The sequence below is a fragment of the Natator depressus genome, chromosome 15 (genome assembly GCF_965152275.1).
Source record: "Natator depressus isolate rNatDep1 chromosome 15, rNatDep2.hap1, whole genome shotgun sequence".
Lineage (NCBI taxonomy): Eukaryota > Metazoa > Chordata > Testudines > Cheloniidae > Natator > Natator depressus.
The window spans coordinates 30195089-30215232 of NC_134248.1; the positions used below are offsets into that span (position 1 = coordinate 30195089).

General features: G+C 42.3%; 1 protein-coding gene across 5 annotated transcripts in view; it reads left to right on the plus strand.

Annotated features, from left to right (window-relative positions):
• Positions 1 to 20144, plus strand: part of GRK3 (G protein-coupled receptor kinase 3) — a 123540-nt gene that overhangs the window by 81530 nt on the left and 21866 nt on the right. For all 5 annotated transcript variants that reach the window (XM_074972967.1, XM_074972969.1, XM_074972968.1 and 2 more), the window contains 4 exons: positions 9204 to 9282; positions 10708 to 10838; positions 11737 to 11831; positions 16457 to 16564. In XM_074972967.1, coding sequence (XP_074829068.1) covers positions 9204 to 9282; positions 10708 to 10838; positions 11737 to 11831; positions 16457 to 16564 — 413 coding nt within the window. The remainder of the gene's footprint in view (positions 1 to 9203; positions 9283 to 10707; positions 10839 to 11736; positions 11832 to 16456; positions 16565 to 20144) is intronic.

Below are 20144 nucleotides of genomic sequence, written 5' to 3' on the forward strand. Positions count from 1 at the left end.
ACCAGATGCCTTGAAGGCTACATCGACAGTTGGAGCTGGGGGTGTGATTCCCAGCTTGAGCAGACATACTTGCACTAGCTCTCATTGTGCTAAGAATAGTCGTGTAACTTCAGTAGCACGGCAGTAGCACAGGGTAGCCGTCCTGTGGTTTCCAGGCAAGGTGGTACTCGGGAACAAATGCAAAAAAGAGAAAATCGATACGGTTCAAGGGGGGGAACCCTAAAAAGCAAAAACCGCTTCTCGTCATCTTTCTCTCTGCTGTCTTCTTCTGTAGAAGTGCAAGAGCTCCTGATCATATCACCTTGAAAAATCTGACCTGGTTGTTGGGGGAGATGTTCTTTTCTGAATATTTTGGTTTGGTAGCTAAAAACACAATTTCTTCCTAGGATTTGAGTCAGAAGCCTAATGCCTGGACTAAAAGGCTGGGTCTCCCTCTGAACCTAGCTCAAGGAGATGTTCTCAGGGCAGAGTGGAACTCCCAGCATTGGATCAGAGGCGCATAGATGAGCCATGTGTTTTTACACATTCCAGAAGGCCAACTATATCTTTTCCAAAATAGATGCAGCTGTTGCAGCAGAGGCCAAGGCATCAGCCAGTAAAGAACACTTGGCTAGGAAGATTTTATATTTCACGTTGAATATCTCCATACAGATTTTTGGCACCCTTCAGTGTTCCTCTCTGTACCCTTCATTTTAGTGTGTGTTTTAATCACATAAGCAGCAGAAATGACCAGGCAAATAATGTGCTGTAACTGCTGCTTTATCGTGTCACTGTTGCCTTGTGTCCCCCCCAGCTGTAATGATGTGTTCACCTGTTTCTCAACTTATAATTAAATGGTGAGCTCTTTGGGGCAGGGATCATCTTTTTGTTATGTGTCTGTGTAGTACCTAGCATGGTTGATCCCTGATCCCTGACTGGGGTCCTTACATGCTAATGAAATACAAACACTGGTGTTATAAAAGTTGACATTCAGAGAGGCCTGTTACAGACACACCTTTTATTGTTTTAAAAGATATTTTTAGTACAGGATTTTAAATGTCTTAGTCCTCCCGAAGATCTTTTCTGAAGCCTTTTACATTTACCCCCATAAATGTAAGAGAGAGTATTTAGAGCACATCTTGAAGTTTTATCTCAAACTTCTGTGCAGCACCACATGTTCCTATGAGCAGTCCTTACCACCATGTTTGTTTGGGGCACAGGAGAAGGTTAATATGGTTAAATTAATACATTCCATGGTACAGTGGTCCTTTGTCTTAGCAAGGTTTGTTTTAATATGTTCAAATCTACATTTTTATGAGCTTGATAATTGTAAGAGTTGTACTGAATATTGGTCTTTCACTCTTAGGCCTTGTCTACACTGCCACTTTACAGCGCTGCTACTTTCTCGCTTAGGGGGTGTGAAAAAACACCCCCTTGAGCCCTGCAAGTTTCAGTGCTGTAAAGTGACAGTGTAGACAGTGCACCAGCGCTGGGAGCTACTCCCCTCATGGAGGTGGGTTTTTGGAGGGAAAAAATATTGTGCCTTGCTTTGCTGTTCTCTCCCTGCCCCACCAACACAGAACAAGTGTTTGACATAATTTTCTGGGTTTAAGTCAGAAGAGGAGAGAAAAAGTTAATTCTTGCAGGTTTTAGGGCATTCTGAGTGCACAAAATTAACTGCACTTGTTTTGAAAATGGTAGGATAAGGTCATTCATAAAGGACTCTGTGATTGGGACATTAATGACTTTGAGCTGCACTTGTCTTTCCTGATGGATAGGACGTATGTGGTACACGGATAAATTGTGGAGCTGGAAGTTCATCTTAGAATCTTTTAAACTGTAAATCCAAACCCTTTATTAAGTAAAGGAAGTCACATACAGAGTGGATTCCTGGTCTAGAGAGAGAAAACACAGGACTATGCATGTCACTTTAACTCCTTTTATTACTTGCATTGCCACTCGCTATCTGCATGACCTGAGGAAGTCAGTTCTTAATACATCTTGGTACCTTGTTTTTTCTCATCTGTAAAATGGGGATAATACTGTACCTCACAGAGGTTTTCTGAATCTGAAGGTTTGAAAAGTGCTCTGAAATCTTTAACAGGTGCTATGAAAGTGAAAAGTATTATAAGTCAGAAAACCATGCCCAGTATTTGAGTTGAAGAGCTTGTACAAAAAAACCTGTTAAAATTGTTGTTTGTTGAAGGAATTGTTTCACAATAATAGATTTTCTACTAAAAAGGTAGCAAATTGTCATTGAGACAGAATAGGTACTAGGTCAGTGGTCCCTCAGGTCTGTGTTAAAACACCATTACCTCCCTTAAGTTTCCTGTTCTAATAAGAACAAACTACATTCAATTGTAGTTTATCTGAACAAGCAGAGGGAGACCAGGCTCAAGAATCACTGAGGATTCTCTCATGGAAAGATAAGCATCAGATAATACTAGCAAAACTGGGTAAGCTGAACAACAAAACAGATAGGTTCAGTGGTCGAACATTTCATCGAGAACGGGCCCTGTTTAAAGGTGCTTTGTCCATTATAACAATTGCTAGAGAAATTTGTAACAGTCTTGATTTCATTGGAAAAATGTAGTCTGTTTCCAAAGTTCTTCAGTCACTTCAAGGGACCCCGGTTCAAAGTGACAGATGCATTCTGAGTACTGTAGTACAAGTCGTTAAATTATGCTTCCTCTGATTATCCAAGCCTCAAGAAAGGTCTGTTAGGAAAGAGTGAGTTACTATCCTGGTAGCAGAGCACTGTGGTCGTTTGTCTTTCTTCATAGACCTGTTAATGTCAGTTTAAGATTCCGTTATTCAGCTACAGTTTGTCTTTTTTTCTCAGTGTCTGTTATTCTTTACATCCAGGTTCTAAAGTTGAATGCCTAGGTCAGTAGTTCTCAATCTATTTAACATTGTGGGCTGCATATGCAGCTCTCTCTCTGTTAATGTGCGCTGCATCCACACAATATAGATACTATCTGTATCGCCCTGAGGATGTCACATGGGACACAACTGTGTGCTGATTGGGCTGCAGGTTGAGAACAATTGGCCTAGGTATTGAAAAACAAAAGTGAGACTCTGAAGGCTGTCCCTCTGAAGTAATTCTCTATTACACTAAAATCCCTGTAATGTTCAGTTTCTAAAGATTTACAGTTGATATTGTGATTTATTTTCCTCTGGATGGTGTACTACCAGAAATGTGTCCTCTTTTGCCACTTTGCCACTTATTCTGGATTTTATCCAAGATGGTTTAGATATAAGGGGTTATTTTAAAGTATTCTGAATTCACATATCCATTATGCTGTCTCTCCAAGGAGTGTCAAATATGGAAATTCACTTGCTTCCCTCATGTACACTAAGTTCTTCAGAGCAGTAGCCAGAATAAAATCGGTGATAAGAGACACCATTCTCCCTCGGAACTTTTTTCTTTGCACATATTTCTGCCTTTAAATTTTTCATCTGGAAAAAATGGTCTCTGGTGACATTCACGTTAGGGGAGGGGAGGGGTTGCTGCACTGTATGTGTCTGTTCTCTCTTTTAAACGGTGAAAATGTAGTGATTAATTCAGTAGGGTTTACAACAAAAATGAATTATTTGTTGCATTTAAACTTGGAAATTTCCCGACTTTCATTATATCTGAGTTGAACGTCTGAAAAAAATGGAAGCTCTGACACACACTATATTTTGGGGTAAATCATCAGCTGCTGTAGATTGGCTTAGCTCCATTGATGTCAATGAAGCTATGACAATTATGCCAGCTAGGGATCTGCTCCCCTATCTTTTTATCTTGTGTGTGGGTGTCCCCTTTGTCCTTCCTCCACTAGCACAAGGTACATGGACCCATTGAGAATCCCAGTTGCACATAGATCTTGTGCAGCTAAGTGGAGTCCATGAGGCCTGCAAATGATTCCTATTATTCATTTGAACCCAGCATGTTCAAGTTGTGTTGGACAACATGACAGCAGTGTTCTGCATCAACAAACAGGGGGGAGGAGGTTGGTCCATTCTTCCTTGTACAGAAATGGTCAGACTGTGGAACTGCTGTATTCGCTATCAGATCATCCTCTTGGCAGTGCATCTCTGGTGATACCCAACACATCATCAGACAGCCTCATCAGGCACTTCCCCATAGACCACGAATGGAAGCCACACGAATCAGTCATTCAGAACATATTTCAGCACTAGGGGTCCCAGTCTGGGGACCTCTTTGGGCATATCTTGTTCTCCTGAGACACAATCTGCTGTTCCAGGGGGTGGGTCAAGGTCAGGGCTCTGGAGGAGATGTATTTCTAGTTCCATGGTCGTGACAATTAACATATGCCATCCCACCTATTCCACTCATCTCTTGGTGTCACGGAGTCCCCGGGCGATGCTCTGGAACTGCTCCTTACGAAGCCAGTCAAGACTCTGGGGAAGTCTCCTTTCTGTGAGCAGACTGTCTGCAGGACACACAGCTCACACAGCTTCCTGGGTCTGACCTCGGAGCATTCAGCATCCTCTGCCCCTCCGTGCGCTTCCCACAGCGAGTCCGCCCAGGTGGGGTCCTGGGGAAGCCAGAGGTCTTGCACCCCAACTTCGCAGTCAGACGTGACTCTCAGCCAGCCAGTAAAACAGAAAGTTTATTAGACGACAGGAACATGGTCTAACACAGAGCTTGTAGGTGCACAGAACAGGACCCCTCAGCTGGGTCCATTTTGAAGGGCAGTGAGCCAGGCAACCACATCTGCACTTCACTCCACGTCCCCAGCCAGCCCCAAACTGAAACTCTCTCCAGCCCCTCCTCCTCTGGGCTTTGTCCCTTTCCCGGGCTAGGAGGTCACCTGATTCCTTTGTTCTCCAACCCTTTAGCTCTCACCTTGCAGGGGGGAAGGGCCCGGGCCATCAGTTGCCAGGAAACAGGGTGTTGGCCATTCTGTGTGTCCAGACCCCTGCACACCCCTGCCCTCTAGGGCTCTGCAACGATCATACACCCTTATCCCACCACCTAGATACTTAAGAACTGCATAGGGGAAACTGAGGCACCCCCACAATATTCAGAGGAAACATTAAGAACAGTCCCGCTTCATCACACTTGGGTCCTGAGAAAGATCAAGCAAGAGGGAGCGTTGGTGATCCTGATTGGTTCCAGATGTTCCAAACAATTCTGGTTTCCCAGCACACGCCAGATATTAGCACATATATGCATCGGTATCCATCTCTTCCTGGACCTATTGACACAGGACAAAGGCAAGATCAAGCATTTCAATCCGGCATCCCTTCACCTAACAGCCTGGTATTTGAATGGGCAGCAAACCTAGAAAAAACACATTGAGAATCAGTTCAGTCCATCCTTAACAGTAGTAGGAAGGAGTCCACAAGAAAGTGCCTCATAGCAAAGTGGAAAAGATTTGCTATCTGGTTTCTACATTGGTGAATAACACCAGAGGATTCCAGCATCCTTGGAATATCACCTCTCCTTTAAGGGTCCGGGTCTGTCTCTTAGTCCTGTGGGTGCACTTAGAGCAGGGGTGGCCAACGTGTGGCTCCGGAGCCACATGCGGCTCTTCAGAAGTTAATCTGCGGCTCCTTGTCTAGGCACCGACTCCGGGGCTGGAGCCACAGGCGCCAACTTTCCAATGTGCTACAGGGTGCTCACTGCTCAACCCCTGGCTCTGCCACAGGCCCTGCCCCTGCTCCACCCCTTCCCACCCCCTCCCTTGAGCCTGCCGTGCCCTCGCTCCTCCCCTTCCCCCCTCCCGAGCCTCCTGCACGCCACGCAACAGCTGATCAGGAGGTGCAGGGAGGGAGGGGGAGGCGCTGATCGGCGGGGCTGCTGGTGGGTGGGAGGCGCTGGGAGCAGGGCGGGGAGCTGATGAGGGGGCTGCTGACGTATTACTGTGGCTCTTTGGCAATGTACATTGGTAAATTCTTGCTCCTTCTCAGGCTCAGGTTGGCTACCCCTGACTTAGAGGCTATTAGCACCTGTCATGATTGTCAACCGAAGGGTATCTTCAGCCATCTGTGACAGTAGATTTTTAAAGGGTGTAGTTGGAATCTTTGCCCTGAAACTAAAACCTACACCGACTTGATGGCCTCACTTTGAGCAGTCCTTGTCCTGGAAATTTGTAAAGTGGTGCCGTGGGCTCTGTTCACACTTTCACGAGACATTATGCCCTGATATAAGCTTCTTCAGCTGATGCATCCTTCAACAGAGCGGTCCTCAAATCGGTGGTACAGCAGGAGTCTTTGCACCCTCTTCTTCAACGAATACTGCTTGTGAATCACCTACAGTGAAATATAGGGACTGCCACTCAAAAAAGTAGGAAAGGTTATTTACCTTGTACAGCAGCTGGAGTTCTTCAAGATGTATGGTCTCCCTCTGAATTCTGCTACCCAGTCTCCTTTGCCCCCGTTGTGGAGCCTCATCCTAGGGTTATTCGCAGTAGAAATGTACTGGAGAGGCAGTTGATTTCTCATGCCCGTTATGCCCTTGCTTCAGAGCATGAGGAATAGAGGGGCACAGGCATGGACCAACAGACACTGCTAGCAAGAATGTTCTGGTCTCAGGCGTATGGAATGTGTGTGCCCACACTGGAACACAGATAGGGACCACACATCTGGACGAAAATGGCAAGTAACCTTTCTTCTCTAAGAGAGAACCAGTAATAAAGTAGTTTATTCCTACTTGGATTCTATTCTGCCGTACACCTTAGAAGCCAGCTATCTGGACTGAGTTTACACAGTGTACAGAGAAGGAAATGTAACCATTCCCTAAAAGTTTGGTTTCTGTACACGGACAGACTTCAGTCTGAAAACTACACCCTGTTTTGCATTTCTGGATTACATAATCTAATCTTTGATTCTTGCATCACCTGTGTACTATGGGGCAAATGCTTGTGTTTTTCTTAATAGGTTTTAAATTATTTGTGTTCCTAGTAGAGCTGTCAAGCGATTATAAAAATGAATCACGATTAATTGCGCTATTAAAAATTAATCGTGATTAATTGTGCGATTAATCGTGCTGTTAAACAATAATAGAATACCATTTATTTAAATATTTTGGATGTTTTCTACATTTTCAAATATATTGATTTTAATTATAACACAGAATACAAAGTGTACAGTGCTCACTTTATATTTATTTTTGATTATAAGTATTCACACTGTAAAAAACTAAAAGAAATAGGATTTTTCAATTCACCTAATACAAGTAATTTAGTGCAATCTCTTTATCATGAAAGTTGAACTTACAAATGTAGAATCATGTACAAAAAAACTGCATTCAAAAATAAAACAATGTGAAATTTTAGAACCTGCAATTCCACTCAGTCCTACTTCTTGTTCAGCCAATTGCTCAGACAAACAAGTTTGTTTACATTTGCAGGAGAAAATGCTGCCTGCTTCTTGTTTAGAATGTCACCTGAAAGTGAGAACAGGCGTCCTCATGGCACTGTTGTAGCCGGCATTGCAAGATATTTACGTGCCAGACGCACTAAAGATTCATGTGTCCCTTCATTTGTCAACCACCATTCCAGGGGACATGTTTCCATGCTGATGACGGGTTCTGCTCAATAATAATCCAAAGCAGTGCGGACCGATGCATGTTCATTTTCATTATTTGAGTCAGATGCCACCAACAGAAGGTTGGTTTTCCTTTTTGGTAGTTCGGGTTATATAGTTTCCGCATCGTAGTGTTGCTTTTTTAAGACTTCTGAAAGCATGCGCCACAACTTGTCCCTCTCAGAGTTTGGAAGGCACTTCAGATTCTTAAACCTTGGGTCGAGTGCTGTAGTTTATCTTTAGAAATCTCACATTCGTACCTTCTTTGCGTTTTGTCAAATCTGCTGTGACAGTGTTCTTAAAATGAACAACATGTGCTGGGTCATCATCCGAGACTGCTATAACATGAAATATATGGCAGAATGCGGGTAAAACAGAGCAGGGGACATAAAATTCTTCCCCAAGGAGTTCAGTCACAAATTTAATTAACACATTATGTTTTTAACGAGCGTCTCCAGCATGGAAGCATGAAGGGGCATACGAATGTTTAGCATATCTGGCACGTAAATACCTTATAATGCCAGCTATAAAAGTGCCATGCAAATGCCTGTTCTCACTTTCTAGTTACATTGTAAATAAGAAGAGGGCATCATTATCTCGTGTAAATGTAAACAAACTTAGCGATTGGCTGAACAAGAAGTAGGACTGAGTGGACTTGTAGGCTCTGAAATTTTACATTGGTTTGTTTTCGAGTTGTTCTGTAACAAAAAAAATCTACGTTTGTGAGTTGCACTTTCACAACAAAGAGATTGCCCTACAGTACTTGTATGAGGTGAATTGAAAAATACTATTTCTTTTATTTACAGTGCAAATATTTGTAACAAAAAATAGTATACACTTTGATTTCAATTACAACACAGAATACAATATATATGAAAATATAGAAAAAATCCAAAATATTTAATAAATTTTAGTTGGTATTCTATTGTTTAACGGTGCCATTAAAACTGCGATTAATCGCGATTAATTTTTTTTAATCGCGATTAATTTTTTTGAGTTAATCGCGTGAGTTAACTGTTGTTCCTAGTTGTTGTAAGGCAACTAGGGAGCTGAGGGAAGTTTTACATGACCAACAGAGGGCACCAGAATTCTAAATTGGCTGCTCTTTGACTGTCAGAGCAGCCCCACTGACTGGATTGAATTTCACCAATGTTCACAAATTTAATTTGCAGGTAAGGATAAAATTACCTGTTCTAATTACCAGAATTTCCCATATGAATTCATTCAAATGATTTAGTCTCTCCTCTGTTTCAACTGGCTAAACAGTATTCCTGTAATCTCAGTCACCCACCTTTCTTTTCCATTCCCAAAGGGACCCTACTAGTTACTTCCTAGGCTCTTGCATAGCTTGTGAGCTTTAACGTATTTTTTGTAATTATCAGGCGAGTGGGAACGTAGGTCACACTTCCTCCTTCTGTAGAAATGTTGGAACATGATCTGTGAGAGTGCTTCTTGGGGTTGCAAATCGTCAGAAGAGAATTGTGTCATTAGTTGCAGTGTTTGATTACCTATATTCATTTTGTATATTTGTTTTGAAAACAAGAAAATATTAGCATTCGCCAAACTGCATATGGAGTACATCAAAGTGTATAGATAGAAAACAGAAATCATTTTAGAAGATATCTTAATGTAACAAGGGCACTGCATATCATGTGAGGTAAACTCTTCATTGCTTTCCTTTACAGGACTGCCCGTTTATAGTGTGTATGACCTATGCCTTCCACACCCCTGACAAACTCTGCTTCATCCTGGACCTGATGAATGGTAAGCAAGGTTAATGAAAGGAGCCGTTCTGGGAACGGTGAAGGATGTGACGGGACTCACAGAGAGCTTGGTAGAAGAGGGGAGGAAGGCATATGACGAGCCAAAGAAAACACGGAGATTGTGAGAAACGGGAGGAAAGTGGAGAAATAAAAGGGCAGAAATGGACAGGGTTAGAAAGAGATTGAAAATGTCTAATTTAGGTAGCTTTAGGATGTCCAGGAGAGAGCTCTGAAAGGCAGTCATAGATACAAGAAGAGACAAAAGGGGGAGGTAGGTTGGGAAATTCTGGACATAAAGGTGGCAGTGGATAAGGTCTCCTTGAGATAGCATGCAGAGAGATTGAATGTAGAACTCAAGGATGACAACCGAGAACATGGGGAGGCACCCAAGAAAATAATGAAGGAACCGTCAGCAAAGCAGGAGGAGAATGAGGAAAGCAGAGTCATGGAAGCCTTACAATAAAGGTGAAGTTGAGACACAAAGAAAGTGATCCACTGTGTCCATGGCAGAAGATCTGGCAAGTCAGTGGTACCTGACGTTCCTTAGCAGTTTGGGGGCCTGCTGTTTGACCCTGATCCTGCAGTGAGATGCCTTCCGTTGCTAGGGTGCACCTTGGCACATTGCACTGCAGGATCAAGACCTTACTTTGTAATTTAAGGATCAGATCATGTAAACAATTAAGAATGTCTGTAACTTTATGCATATGAGTAACCTCATTTAAGTCAAAATGGTAGCTGATTATTCAGATTGCTCTAAAAAATTATTTTGGGACAGTTCTCTGGCCTGTGTTATACAGGAAGTCAGACTAGATGATCACAGTTGGCCCTCCTGGCCTTTCAATCTATGACTCTGAAAATAGTTATGGCTCATTATTTTAAATCTGTAGTTTGATCATGAACAGTTCAATACAAATATTCAACCTCTTGTAGTTGTGATTTGTTAGATAAGTCACTTGTGCTGTGTCTGTTCCCTGACTGGATGAATGCGTAAGCCCTTCCAGCCTGAATAATTCCATATGCAAATAGAGACTTTAATTTCTTTGCAAACCCACATACATGACTGAAATTCACTGCAAGTGACACTTAATTTCTGGAATGTTCACTGAAAGCAATCACTAAAGAGGAGCAAACATGGGTGATATGAATTCATGTTTAAAATGAAGTGATATTTGCTGATTACTTGTAGAGTATCTACTCAGCTTTATTAATTTCATGTACGCTCAAATGCATGAAAGCATCCCCTGTAAGTGCCTAAGTATGTGAATCCAAGCGCCTTCCTGTCACACAGGTCAACGGAACCTACAAATGAGTAGACTTTTATCTTCCTCCTTACGTAGCTCTGCATAATACAGCTTTCTGCCTGCCAATGTAACAGGACTTACTGTTCCCCTTTTCATGAATTACATCCCAATTTTTCTAATTCTAGGAGGAGATTTGCACTACCACCTCTCACAGCACGGTGTGTTTTCTGAGAAGGAGATGAGGTTTTATGCTACTGAAATCATCCTGGGCTTAGAACACATGCACAATCGATTTGTTGTATACAGAGACTTGAAGGTAACCATTTTATTTACACAGTCAGTTGTAGGGTAGTGATGAACAACCTAGGGAATATAAGAAACTTAATGAAAACCCCTTTTTGTATCCAGAATAATTTCTGTCACCAAATGTTAGGAGAATGCTGATTACTTCTTTCAAAGTTTGTTTTGAATTTTCTAATAACTGTTTCACATAAATGATTGTCATACATTATAATAAAGAGTAAGTTTCTGTTAGGTATCAACCATATAAGAACTTCTGATAGAAAGGAAAAGAGGGAAAATCGCAAGAAGAAAGGCACATGGTCAGTAGAGCCCTGCACGGATACAAAATTTGTATCTGCATCCAATCTGTGATCTGCTAACATGATATAAAGTGGATATCCACAGATTTGCAGGGCTGTAATGGTCAGCCTTGAGGGAATATGTTTGTTTGTTTGTTTGTTTGGGGAGGGGTGGGGGGAATTGTCTGAATACCAGCTCATAGTATAAACATGTCTTAAGAGAATAGACTGGGATCTAAAATAGCCTATTTACAGTTTGAGAAGGCAGAGGATCAGCAAAAGGCCCTATGCATTACTTAAAACTTTAGGCCCTCGTCTTTGCACCCTGGAATGAATTTCAGCTGAAAATTATAACTTCATTTTTCAAACCTGGTTTGTTTTCTTGCCTTTGAGGTTTTCCTTATTTGTAGAATGTTGGTACGGTATAAAGGCCAATCCAATCTCATGTCTAATCATGCCTTGATTGTACAAAACTGCTTGGTACTTAATTTGTATAGCGTTAGTAAAAATAGAAATTGTCATAGACTAGAGGTGCGTAGAAGTCAGGTGTGTTGATTTGTGAAATTGTCCTGTTGATCAAAGGTTTTTTATTTTTCAGTTGCCAGTAACACTTCTCTCTCTCTGTGCTTCTAGCCTGCAAACATCCTGCTGGATGAGCACGGACATGTAAGGATATCAGACCTTGGTCTTGCTTGTGATTTTTCCAAAAAGAAACCACATGCTAGTGTGTAAGTATTTCATGAACCCTGATATATTTAGTTATACGAACTACAAATCCTTTGCCCTGTTTTAAGTTTGATTTCACGTTGCTAAATCTCTATTTTTAATCTTATATATTTTTGTCTTTTAAACTGCTCATATTCTCTGCCAAAGAGCTTTGCTATTGAAAGGAAATCACAAGAGCGCTTAGGAACACTGGTTTCTGCTAGCGTGCAGGTCACCATCTTGAAATAGACCATGTACTTGACTGTGCCCCTTTTTAAAGCAGCTATGTACATGCCCATGTGTCCTTATTGATTTCAGTGGGTAACCTTTTAAACTTATTTTTCATATTAATTTTGTATTTAGTGCAATGGATGTGATGGCACTTCATGCATGTACAAGAAAACACTCTGAGGGTTACAGTAATTATAATATAAAGGTATTTCTTTGGTCAGAATTTGGACAGATGAGTGACAGGTTATCAAAATTAAGGTATTTCATGTATTGACATTTAGTCTCTGGGGCAGTTATTAAGTATACAGGAGTTTGAGCAGTGGAACACACATTTTGAATCTTTGATTTATCTTGGACTATCAGAGAACAGTTACTTTTCTGCTTTGTTACTTGATGTATCTGTGTATGAAGCCAAAAACTGCATTTGTGTTCTTTGAAGGTATTGCAAGAGAAAGCTCATATAGAATGCTAGAGAGATATTGACAAAATGGATGGAATTCAGAGTCAAGCAACAGACTTGATCTGAGGCAGAAGAGACTGATTTAGGCAGAAAGATTAAAAGAGCTAAATTTTGGCAAAGTGGTAGAAAAGAGGAACATAGCAGTTTTACAAATTGCACAGTACATGGGGGTTTCATAGTCTACATATATTTTGAAAGGCTTAAGAAAGAAGGCTGGAGAATTATTTGGGTGGTACAAAGTAAGGGTATGTCTACACTATGAAATTAGGTCGATTTTATAGAAGTCAATTTTTAGAAACCGATTTTATACAGTCGATTGCGTATGTCCACACTAAGTACTTTAAGTCGGCGGAGTGTGTCCTCACTACCGTGGTTAGCATCGACTTACAGAGCGGTGCACTGTGGGTAGCTATCCCACAGTTCCCGCAGTCTCCGCTGCCCATTGGAATTCTGGGTTAAGCTCCCAATGCCTGATGGGGCAAAAACATTGTCGCGTGTGGTTTTGGGTACATGTTGTCAGGCCCCCCTCCCTCCCTCCCTCCCTCTGTGAAAGCAACAGCAGACAATCATTTCGCACCTTTTTTCCTGGGTTACCCGTGCAGACGCCATACCACGGCAAGCATGGAGCCCACTCAGCTCACCATCACCCTACGTCTCCTGGGTGCTGCTGGCAGATGCGGTACTGCATTGCTACACAGCAGCAGCTCACTGCCTTTGCGGCAGATGGTGCAGTAGGACTGATAGCTGTTGTACGTCTCCTGGGTGCTCCTGGAAGACCTCGGTGAGGTCGATCGGGGCGCCTGGACAGACATGGCTATTCTCCTCTTAGAGCACTGTATGGGAGCCAGAGACTCCAGGTCATTATCTTCTTTAAATTTCGTCTCATGGAGATTCAGTCCTGCTTGGAATATCATGCGAGCTGGAGGCTTCTGCCTCAGGCTGCTCTCCCAGCTGGCAGCACCACGCGGTCGCACCTATCCCAGCCTACCCCCTGCTCCCATGGCTCATGAAGCCTGGACAGTAGTAAGGAGCAGTTCAACTATAGGCTGAGCAAGTGCAGAATGGTGGTAAAATGTGCCTTTGGACATTTAAAAGCACGCTGGCGCGGTTTGCTGACAAGGTCAGACCTCAGCGCAACCAACATTCCCATTGTTATTGCTGCTTGCTGTGTGCTCCATAATATCTGTGAGAGTAAGGGGGGAGACGTTTATGGCGGGGTGGGAGGTTGAGGCAAATTGCCTGGCATCCGATTTTGAGCAGCCAGACACCAGGGCGATTAGAAGTGCACAGCAAGGGGTGCTGCGCATCAGAGAGGCTTTGAAAACCAGTTTCATGACTAGCCAGGCTTCGGTGTGACAGTTGTGTGTGTTTCTCCTTGATGCAAACCCACCCCCTTTGTTGATTTTAATTCCCTGTAAGCCAACCAGCCTCCCCCCTTCGAAATAAAGTAACTATTGTTTTGAAACCATGCATTCTTTTTTTATTAATAAAAAAAAAAAGAGATAACGGACAAGGTAGCCTGGTGGGATAGGGGAGGTGTGAAGGACAAGGCCACATTGCTTATTCTAAAAATAAAACTGTTCGAATGACAGCCTTCTGTTGCTTGGGCCATCCTCTGGAGTGGAGTGGCTGGGTGCCCGGAGCCTTCCCCTCTGTGTTCTTGGGCATCTGGGTGAGGAGGCTATGGAACATGGGGAGTAGGGTAGGCAGTTATACAGTGAATGTAGCGGGGGAGTGTGTGCTCTTGTTGGCTTTCCTGCAGCTCCAACAGACACTTCATCATGTCCGTTTGCTCCCCCAACAGACGCTTCATCATGTCTGTTTGCTCCCCCATTAGCCTCAACATCGTGTCCTGCCTCTGCTCTTTGCGCTCACTTAATTCTTTCCTGGCCTCTGCCACTGAATGCCTCCATGCATTAAGCTGTGCCTTATTAGTGCGGGAGGACTGCATGAGCTTGGAAAACATGTCATCGCGAGTGTGTTTTTTTTTGACTTCTAATGTGCGATAACCTCAGAGACGGAGATGATAGGGGGAGCATAGAAACATTCTACGCTCTACGATTCTGGGGGGACTGCGTGGTCACCTGTGCTGCTGAGTTTGCCATGCTGACCAAACAGGAAATGAAATTCAAAAGTTCCTGGGGCTTTTCCTGTGTACCTGGCTAGTGCATTGGAGTTCAAAGTGCTGTCCAGAGCAGTCACAGTGGAGAACTCTGGGGTAGCTCCTGGAGGCCAATACTGTCGATTTGTGTCCACACTTCCCCAAATTCGACCCAGCAAGGTCGATTTTAGCACTACTCCCCCCGTCGGGGAGGAGTACAGAAGTCAATTTTAAGAGCCCTTTCGTTCCAACCACGGAATGGGGTTGGTTGTGTGGGCACAATCATTTTTAAATTGACCTAACACAGCTAAATTCAACCTAACCCCCATTGTGTAGACCAGGCCTTAGTGTAATGAGTTAAAACAAAGAAAAAATATGGCTGAATATAGTGATCAACTGCCTCATAATAAGCTCCATTAGATTGAGCAGTAGTCTTCCTGGGGAAGGGGTGGAAGCCCTGTTGCTTTGGACACTGAAAGCTCTAGAAAATGTTCTGTAGGGAGCAATCCTGCATTGGCTGGGAGAGAGACAAGATGACCTATTAATTCTCTTCCATCTCTAATTTCTAACATCCTGTGCATTTGTAACAGCTGATGTGTAGGCATAGACTGGAAGATGACCCATGATTTTGTGATGATTCAGTGTTCAAAGTAAATAAAAACCCTGCTTGATTTGAAGCACCAGATTGTTTTAATTATCCAAAGTGGTGGCCTTTCAGAAATGTACTAAAATTCAGGGTTTATTGTGCTCTTACATATGTGTATCCATATTTTTGCTAGTGTTTGGGCCAAATTGTGCTCCCATTTGCACCCACTGGCTTCAGTGAAATTGCAGAGGTGTAACTGAACTCTGATTTTTTTTGTGTGTGTGTGGGCACTTATCATATTTTTTGTGGCATTCTGTACTCTTAGGGCCAGATTCATCCCTGGTCTGACTACAGTGGATTTGCACAAAGGATGAATTTGGTCCCTCGTGTTTAAAATGATTGGCCATTCACTAAAGTCCAGGAAAAGGTTACAGCTTGGAATCACGTATAGGACATAGGTAGCACACTGGGGCCAAATTCTGGCTGTGAGTGACAAGGAGGGAATTCCCTTGAAGTAGGGGAATTCTCTGCTGTCTAAAGCTGGTGGGTAGAGCTTCCGTGCCAGCTGCCCTCATCCGTTATCCTGGCATAGAGGTGGTATGTGAGAGAACCGGAGTGTGGAGGGTGTATGGTAGAGCAGAGCTCAGCTTCACCAACCCTAAACCTGCATCATGAGTTGCAACAGCCTCCACCTGGCCTAACTCTCCTCAGGGCCAGAGCTTGTGCAGACTGGTACGCAGAATCAGGGGGCCATAACTGGATGCGTTTTCCTGTCTCTGGAGCCAAGTGGAGATCAGCTGCAGCAGAGAATTTGGCCCACTGTTTCTTCTATTAATAAGACAGTGCAACTTGAAGGAGGAGCTTGTTAAAAAACCATACTCTTCACTGCTGCAGCTTCCTCTTCTATAATCCCTTCTCTGACAAAAGGCTGCTTACTGACTTCTGCTCCTAACTCCATTAAGTCTTGTTATAGAGGGAACAATAGCGCTCCCGAAGTTTAGGTTGCCTAATTCTTTCCATTATAAATATTTTCTCATCCTTTTTTAAAGTGTTGTAATGCCTCCATGGCTTAACAGAAAATGGAAATCCAAATGGGTGTAAGTGTAGCCAAAGTGACTTCGGTTTAAAATGACTGTGAGAAGTCACCCTGTTCTAGATAGATTTTCTTGTTGGGATACTGCAGAATTTCATAAGAGGTTAATTTTGTTTTGTGATCAAGATTCTGTTGACCTCCCTCCCCTATCTCTCCCTCCTCTCCCATTTCCACCAGTGGTACCCATGGATACATGGCTCCTGAGGTGCTCCAGAAAGGAACAGCATACGATAGCAGCGCAGACTGGTTCTCTTTAGGCTGTATGCTTTTCAAACTTCTGAGAGGGTGAGTGAAATCTCTTGCCTTTTTAATATTGGCACCTTTATGTTCTGTCTATAAAGCTAGTAATATGCATTCTGTTAGTTATTTCATACCCTCCTACTCACCCCAGCTCTGCACAAAGAAATAACATTAGGCTTATCAGGGTTCCTTCCCCACTCTGAACTGTAGGGTACAGATGTGGGGACCCGCATGAAAGACCCCCTAAGCTTATTCTTACCAGCTTAGGTTAAAAACTTCCCCAAGGTACAAACATTGCCTTGTCTTTGAACCGTATGCTGCCACCACCAAGCGTTTTAAACAAAGAACAGGAAAGGGACCACTTGGAGACGTCTTCCCACAAAATATCCCCCCAAGCCCTACACACCCCCTTTCCTGGGGAGGCTTGAGAATAATATCCTAACCAATTGGTTAGAAAATCATCAAAGACCCAAAGCGCTGGATCTTGGAACTATGGAAAAATCAGTCAGGTTCTTAAAAGAAGGATTTTATTTAAAAAAAAAAAAAAAAAAAAAAAAAAAGGGGGGGGGGGGTAAAAATCATCCCTGTAAAATCAGGATGGAAAATACTTTACGGGGTATTCAGATTCAAAACACAGAGGATCCCCCTCTGGGCAAAACCCTAAAGTTACAGAAAACTGGAATAAACCTCCCTCTTAACACAGGGAAAATTCACTTAAAACAAAAGAGTAAACTAATCTGCCTTGCCTGGCTTACCTATACTGGTTGCAATATTGGAGACTTGGATTAGGATGGGTTGGAGAAGATGGATTTCTGTCTGGCCTCTCCCAGTCCCAAGAGAGAACAAACACGTAAACAAAGAGCACAAAACAAAAGTCTTCCTTCCCCCAAAGATTTGAAAATATCTTGTCCCCTTATTGGTCCTTTGGGTCAGGTGCCAGCCACGTTAGCTGAGCTTCTTAACCCTTCATAGGTAACAGGATGTTGCCTCTGGCCAGGAGGGATTTTATCGCACTGTATATAGAAAGGTGGTTGCCCTTCCCTTTATATTTATGACAAGGCTTCTTGCATTTCCAGGTTCCTCCTGCCTCACAAATTTCTGCTTTTCATAGTGGCTACAAATATTGCACTGTGGGAGAATAGGTCAGGTTCTTATTTGCTCCTCAGATATATCACTTCAAAACACCGACTTTTACCGCTAGACCTACAAGCACTAGCTTTCCTCAGTAAAATATCTTCTCCATCATTTTGTAAGGAAAAAGACTGAAATAAAAAAATATAATAAGCTTTAAAATTTAGAATGTTTTAACTTCTTCTTTTGGGTGTCTGGAGCATCTTGTCTTATGTGTATCTACTTATTCAAGAAGAAGTGGGTCTTCAGGAGGGATTGTAAGTGGAGAGGATAGTGGCTTTATGGACTGGCTTAGGGAGAGCATTCCATGTGTAGGTTGTATTCAGTGTTGTAGAGAGACAAAGTGGGTGAGGTAATATCTTTTATTGGACCAACTTCTTTTGGCGAGAGAGACAAGCTTTTGAGTTTCCCAGACGTGAAGAAGAGCTCAGTGTAAGCTTGAAAGGTTGTCTCTCTTGCTAACAGAAGTTGTTCCAATAAAGATATTACCTTACCCACCTTTTCTCTAATGTGTAGAGTATGGCATGGAAGAAGGTGCAAAGAGTGGTGGGAGAGGCTGGTATCAGTGGCAGAGGCAAATGGATAAGAGACTACATGAGGTAAGTAGAGAGGGACTGAATTGTATTGGGACTCAGCTACTTTGACAAAAAGCTTGAACTTGATGTGGTGAAGGAGGAGCTGGTGCTGGGATTTGTGGGACTGAGGGGAAGTTACTTGTCAGATCATTGGTCAAGAAAGATGATCTTAATGGTCATTGGCCGGGAACACTGAACCGCAGCCGCGGGGACCTGCGAGCGACTGTGCCCGTGGACGGTCAATGTAAACAAACTGTCTTGTGGCCCACCAGCAGATTACCCTGACGGGCCGCATGAGGCCCACGGACCGCTGTTTGCCCACCACTGCGCTAAAGGCTATTATTGGCATAAAAGTCCCACATAGTGGAGGAGAATAGGTATATGTAAGCCATCTTCAGTGCTTGATCTATATGTGAAACTCTCATTGACATCAGTGAGACTTCGACAGGTGGAACAAAGCTAGAGTTATCTACCTGAGCTCTCGCTAGTCATGGCTCCTTGAAGCCATTTGAAGCTTATGCATTTGCTTGCAAGTACCTAGTCTCAGTTGAGTCTAAAATTGCAGATTAACAACAACAACAAAAAATGCTTGATGCTGAAAAGCTGAAAGCTACAGTAAACAAAAACAAAAAAAAGGTAGAGAGACAAATGCTAGAACCATACATCGTGGTAGGCCTAAAATTATTATAATATAATAAAATCTTCCACACAGCATGAGTACATTTGTCCCTGGGTTTAAATATAAACAATTTCAAAAATATTTTTGTACATATTATGTTATATTGGTGCTCTTCAAATTTTTCTCTTTAGTGCTGTTTCACGGGATGAAAAACAATCTAAATTTATGATGTGAAATTATGTCTATTCTTTTAAACAAGCGATGGATTTTTTACAGGTAGCCTGTCTTGATAACTCTTGGGTTGTTTTCTAAAATGTTTTTATCAGAGTAATTTCTGCTGTTCTTTTATATGTTATATTTTCACTAGCATCTCTACAGCTCTTATTAGTTATTTGAGGTTTAATGTAATAATGTATAAGTGAAATTATGCCATGTTTTTATATTGGTCTTAAATGCCAGATAAATGATCTAATAAGCCAAAGGATTATAATATAAAAGTAAGTTTCCTAGGAAAAGAAGTAAATTGATTTGGTACAGCCTTGAAATTAGCTTGAAAAAACATGGGTCCATCAGCACATCAAAAATAGAGGAAGAAAAAGAACTGGGTTGTTGTAGAACAAATTATAGGTCAGTACTTAACTTTAAAGTAGTATAAGTAATAAGTATTGTTAGCTATTGAGAGCAGATTGTGTACTCTCCCTTGTAAGTAGATACAGATTTTTAGTAATGGTGGGGTGATTATTTGAGATTTTGCTCAGTAGCGAAGGGTCAAAAAGTTTAGAAAAGATTGGCTGTTTCTGAACAGCTTGGTGCTCATCCATTTCTGGCTAGAAATGGATATTTTACTACTTACTTTACTACTACCACTTTGCTGACAATTGTTGCATATTTTAAATGACATAAGGTAGCTGTACTTTAGAAGGACTATGAAGGCATTAGTGGACTTCAGGTAACGCTTTAGACTTGTGGATGAAGTGACCTCGCGTCTTTTTTCTGTAGCATCACGTTAACTTTTCACGTCTATAGATTTTAGATAAGCTAAAATGTATCCTTTGCCTGGGTGCATCTGAAGGCAGAATTTGTCCTTGAATCATAGCTGAGTGCAAAACATCTTACTCCTTCATTTGTGAAATGTTCCTTTATCAATAAACATCTTTATCATAAAACATTAGGTTTTATGAACACTGATGGGTTTATCTCAGACGTTAATAAACTGCAATCAGATGAAATAATCCATTTTTGAGGCCGTCAGGGTCCACTGGTATTTGTTCAAGAATATTGATCATATGTTAGATTGTTC